This window comes from Ananas comosus, linkage group 2, assembly GCF_001540865.1.
Source record: "Ananas comosus cultivar F153 linkage group 2, ASM154086v1, whole genome shotgun sequence".
In the NCBI taxonomy this organism is placed as follows: domain Eukaryota; kingdom Viridiplantae; phylum Streptophyta; class Magnoliopsida; order Poales; family Bromeliaceae; genus Ananas; species Ananas comosus.
This window is the reverse complement of record NC_033622.1, coordinates 4,948,271-4,953,304: the sequence shown is the minus strand read 5'-3', so window position 1 is coordinate 4,953,304 and position 5,034 is coordinate 4,948,271. Positions and strand designations below refer to the sequence as shown.

Below are 5,034 nucleotides of genomic sequence, written 5' to 3'. Positions count from 1 at the left end.
TTTAATATATATATATATATATATATATATATATATATATATATATATATATATAATTTGTCAATTTGTCAGTTTAATATAGCTACCGTTTTTATGCTGAAGTCCAACAAGATGTTGAACAATAGTTGACATAAACTGAACATGCCATTTATGTACACGACATTTCTTACAGTACTCTGAAGGCTTTCCTATACATACTATAATTATTAACAAAGAGCTGATTATACATTCCCCTGCATCTTTCATTTTTCTCCTAATAATTTTTAGTCTTAAATGCTTCTGCACAAAACACTAATTCCTGAGAAACCCTCTGCATATGCAGAGCAGCAGCTTTGTTAGTTATACCCATCCCTGCTGAGATAACAACATGTAATCACTACTTTGTTTCCATTGCCGTCTAAATGGAAAAACTGGAAGAATGTTAGGACTTCCATCTTTTCTGCCTAAGCTCCGTCAGTCCCATTCACCATATTTTAATTTCAATGGTTAATTCAAAATGTCAATTTTAGAGCAAGAACTAAAATATAGGTAATAATACAGTTTTACCAATCCATAACGAGATTATGATAAGAAAAACTGATAAGAATCGAAAAAATAAACAGATCTTACATATAATAGCACCACTTCCCCCACAATTTCGGCACACGGCATTTCCTTTGCCAAGCGACTGATCCATCATGCCCAAGGCATTCCCATTTGGCGTGCAAATAGAAGAACCTGAAACATTTATTAATGCAAGACTTGCACATAAACATGCAAGACATCTACGCCTTGAGGGAACAAATTCTTCTCGCTGTCGAAAAAGAAGAAAACAAAAGAAATAGCTAAACAGTTAGAAAGCAAAAGAATCTTGCAAAAACTTTCCAGAAAGAAATACATAATATTGTCAGACTAAAACAACAATTTCCTGCATCCCAAATGATAGGCCGGTCAGATAATTGCTATGGGTTTTTCATGGTATTTAAAACAAAGACAAATAAGTACCTGACGTGGCCGCATAAACTATATTAAGAACACACTGGTTCTTTTACTTAATATTCTAATACTAATTTATGACTGCATTTGCTACAGTAAGTGATTGAAATTTTAACATTTTTCATTAGGTCTTAGCAATAACTTGCACATTTTGAAATGGAAAAAGAGAAAAAATATATGATGATTGATGAGTTCCAATAATGTAAAGAGCGAGAAGAGCTACCAAGAGATCCTTCATAGGTAGAAACTCATTATGACAAAAAACATATGTGAAGCATATATTAGGGCTTTTTTTGCAAATGGCCCCCCGAAAAAATTTTATTTTAAAACTAGCCCCAACAAATTTATAATTGCAAAAATGGCCCTACTCCTGCCACGCAGGCGCCACGCAAGCGCCACGTGGGCGGGCTGCAAGGGTGGTTAGCAAGTTGAACACGGATTCACCGTGTTCAGACACGGTGAATGATTGACCGTGTTTCATATTTATATTTCTTTTCTTCTTTTTTAGGGATGTCAACGGGTTGGGTTTGGATCGGGTTTTCAAAAATCCGAAACCGAATCCGAAAATCAAATTAAAACTCGAATCCGAACCCGGCGGGTTTTAAAAACCCATACCCATATCCATATATTAAAGTTATACGAGTATGGATTTTCAAAACCCGCCGGGTTCGGATTCGGGTTCGAGTTTTAATTTGATTTTCGGATTCGGGTTCGAGTTTTAATTTGATTTTCAGATTCGGGTTCGGGTTTTAATTTGATTTTCGGATTCGGGTTCGGATTTTTGAAAATCCGATTCAAACCCGACCCGTTGACATCCTAAAAGAGAAGAAAAGGAATAAAAATATGAAACACAGTGAATCATTTACCATGTTTGAACATGGTGAATCATTCACCGTGTTCAACTTGCCAACCAGGCTGCCCACGGGGCGCTTGCGTGGCACCTGCGTGGCAGGAGTAGGGTCATTTTTGCAATTATAAATTTATTGGGGCTAATTTTAAAATAAAATTTTTTCAAGGGACCATTTGCAAAAAAAGCCCCATATATTATGAATAGTAATAGTAGAGTTAGTTGTCTGAAAATAATAGTAGATTACTCGTTCAATGCTTGAAAGCAAACTACGGTTAGAATTTGGGATCTTAAATAGAAGGTTCGCCTAACTCACATTAATAAAACTTGAATCGTAACCAACGACACTCCTGATTGTCTTATCATTACAGCTACAGAGTATAATAACTACTTTTGCATAAATGTTGCATGTTTAGGAAGAATATACTTACTAACAAATCATTCTGTTATGAAGCATATCCTCAGAAACACCAAAGAGAATAAAAAAACAAGACAGCTCTCAGGGAAAGTAAGCATCAATCAAACCTCGAGGTTTATGGTGTTTGTTGACAATTCAGTGTTGCCCTGATTTGCTTTGTCGTGTCCTAAACTGGAGCTGATATGAGATCTATCTGAAACTGCATAGGCTAGCAGTGCTGCAGAGAAGTTTAAGCTGGTCGTGAGATTAGAAAGCTTCCTGCATACTGACGTTACCATAAGGGTTCCACAGTTTCAAGGCCACGATAAATAGTTTCCCATGAAACAAATTAACTGAAGTGGTGCAATAATATGATATTTTATTGCAATTATATGAAGATTATGTTATTAGCTTGTATGCAGCTGCAGTTCCCTTATTCACTGGAGGGGTACACAACATATCCAATAAATGAAAAATATTACCTCTGTTTTTCGAAAGCATAAGTATCTAACCCTTTAACCCCAAATAATATTAAAATTATTAGAATGAGTTTAGATCTGGAAGAGCAACATGCAAGAGCTATACACCTTGCTCTCGATTGAAAAAGATTCTATTACAGGTATCCACTAGAAGGTTAGTTGGTACTATTAATATAATTTTGATTCTTAAAACATGAAAATGAAAACAATAGCATGAATATATCAACGATTATGATTAATATGGCCAACCTAGGGATGGTGTAAGGTTTAGATTATTTACAAGTCTCTTAAACTCGTAAGGTTCAGCACTGTTAAGATAAAAACACTACGGCGCATGAGGTGTGGACTAGGTATATGTAGGTGCTATCAAGCACTTTGTTTGGTTTTCACGTGTTTGATGCATAGGTATTGGCTATCTAATATTTAGCCTTCTATAGTTGAAATGATGAAATACATTATTCTTACTTTCATAAAGTACAATCCTAGCCCTAAAAGACTGGAGCACAACAAAAAGGAAACAAAAGAGCTTGTTCTAGATTAATGTCTGAAAGTGTTTCCTATGTAATTCTTTTTAAAACTCTCTTTTCCTATTCTTAAATAAAAACTATCAAACCACCATTTACAAGCTCGACAACAAGGTCCAAGACATTTGCAGAAAACAGCATCTTTTGTTGCCTACAAATTTCTGACAGAAGATATACAATATGGAGCATCATGCTTGGAGATTTTAGTACACTAGGATTCTTCAAAAATTTTATTCTAAAATTAGACCCGTCAAAATTTTATTTGTAAATATAATCTCCGTTTTGTCATGTGGGTGCCAGCATGGTGGGAAGAGGAAAAAAAAATGTGAAAGCAGTGAATGGTTCACAGCGCTCGTCAAACTTTTTACGGGCCTATGAAAGCGGTGAATGGTTCATTGCTTTTAAAAAGGGTAGGGTATACGATGAAAGAATGAGAGAAAGAAGGAGAGAGGGAAAGATAATAAAGGGGGTGAACGGTTCACCGCCTTTAAAATAACTTTGTTCATTTTAAGAGGAGTTATGAAAGCGGTGAATGATTCGCCGCATTTAAATACGATGATTCATTCACCGCTTATATTATTCATTTTTTCAAAAATTTAATATAGCATATTAGAGGTCTATTTTTATAATTGTTCTTTTAACAAGACTATTTTTGCAATTGTAAAAATTGATAAGATCATTTATAAAAAAAAAATTCATCACGCTCTCCGAAAACGCATGCTTCTAACTTTTGCGCATGTTACATTAGCTACTTCTCAGTTTAGTCCATGACAAATGTGTACTTGGATGTGTACACCTTTCCTATGTCAAGAAAAATTTTGGATATCTATACATAGCAGATTTCTATACTGTTAATTGTATCATAGGGCCGTTTCCTTATACTATCTATCCTTTGGATAATATGGTATCGGAGTTGATCCTAAGCTCGAGCCATACATCATTTAATGAGCTAAATTCTCATCTCTTACTCCGCACAAACTATTCCGCATGTCTTAGATATCCACCATGCATGTGAGTATATATCGATGTTCTGGGTAAGATATAACACTTGGATATTCCTACGCTGCATCAACAATTTTTCGATTGTTCACGAACGAAGCCATGATATTCGCAGCAAAAGTAACACTGGTGATTACAAGCTCTCCCAAAATAGGTAGGTCAGTTGAGAAGAAAGAAAAGGTAGAATAAATTGCAATAAAGCAAAAGTTTTGGGGAAGGCGGAAAAGAAAATTACCTCCGCCGCTGCGGGAGCGGCTGCTGCGGTCGCGGGAGGGGCGAGAGAAGGACGCTGAGAGCGGGGACGAGAGGAAGATGCTGCAACCGCTCCGCATCTCACTTCAATCTCTCGCGGCTCCTCCTGCGCTAAAAGATGGGGAAAAGACAACGCGGACGGCATTATATGCGGACGACGTTAATCCGCTGGGCAGAGATTAATTGAGCGACCGAATGGAGATTTGATTGTTTCCGCGGCACAGGATAACGGGAGACGAAAGGAAGAAGGTAACGCCGCACAGGATAACAGGAGAGAGCGAGAGAGAGAGAGAGAGAGAGAGAGTCCGGCTGTGATACTGTCATAACAGCGAGCATTTAGTGTTATCGAGTTTTTCGCCGTTGGATTTAGTTATTATGCTCTGACGTCCTCGTCAGTTCAATCACACACACTGCTCAAGATTACCCGTGATGCCCAAAATTACCAGCGATGTGAGACTCGTCTCGCTAGCCTTGTCATCCAAACTCTGGTATAGCCGGTCACCTTATCATTCAGACTCCGGTATAGTCTATCATCTTGTCTTTTAGAACTTTGCTCAGCCG

General features: G+C 37.1%; 1 protein-coding gene across 2 annotated transcripts in view; it reads right to left on the bottom strand.

Annotated features, from left to right (window-relative positions):
- The window catches only part of LOC109706738 (protein EMBRYO SAC DEVELOPMENT ARREST 3, chloroplastic), a 31,690-nt gene extending 27,044 nt beyond the window's left edge, over positions 1–4,646 (bottom strand). The window contains exons 1-3 of one of the 2 annotated variants that reach the window (XM_020227712.1): positions 4,457–4,646; positions 2,348–2,505; positions 610–793 (exon numbers count right to left, since the gene is read on the bottom strand). In XM_020227712.1, coding sequence (XP_020083301.1) covers positions 610–793; positions 2,348–2,505; positions 4,457–4,553 — 439 coding nt within the window. In that variant the 5' untranslated portion in view covers positions 4,554–4,646. The remainder of the gene's footprint in view (positions 1–609; positions 794–2,347; positions 2,506–4,456) is intronic. The other variant, XM_020227713.1, reaches the window with a different exon arrangement.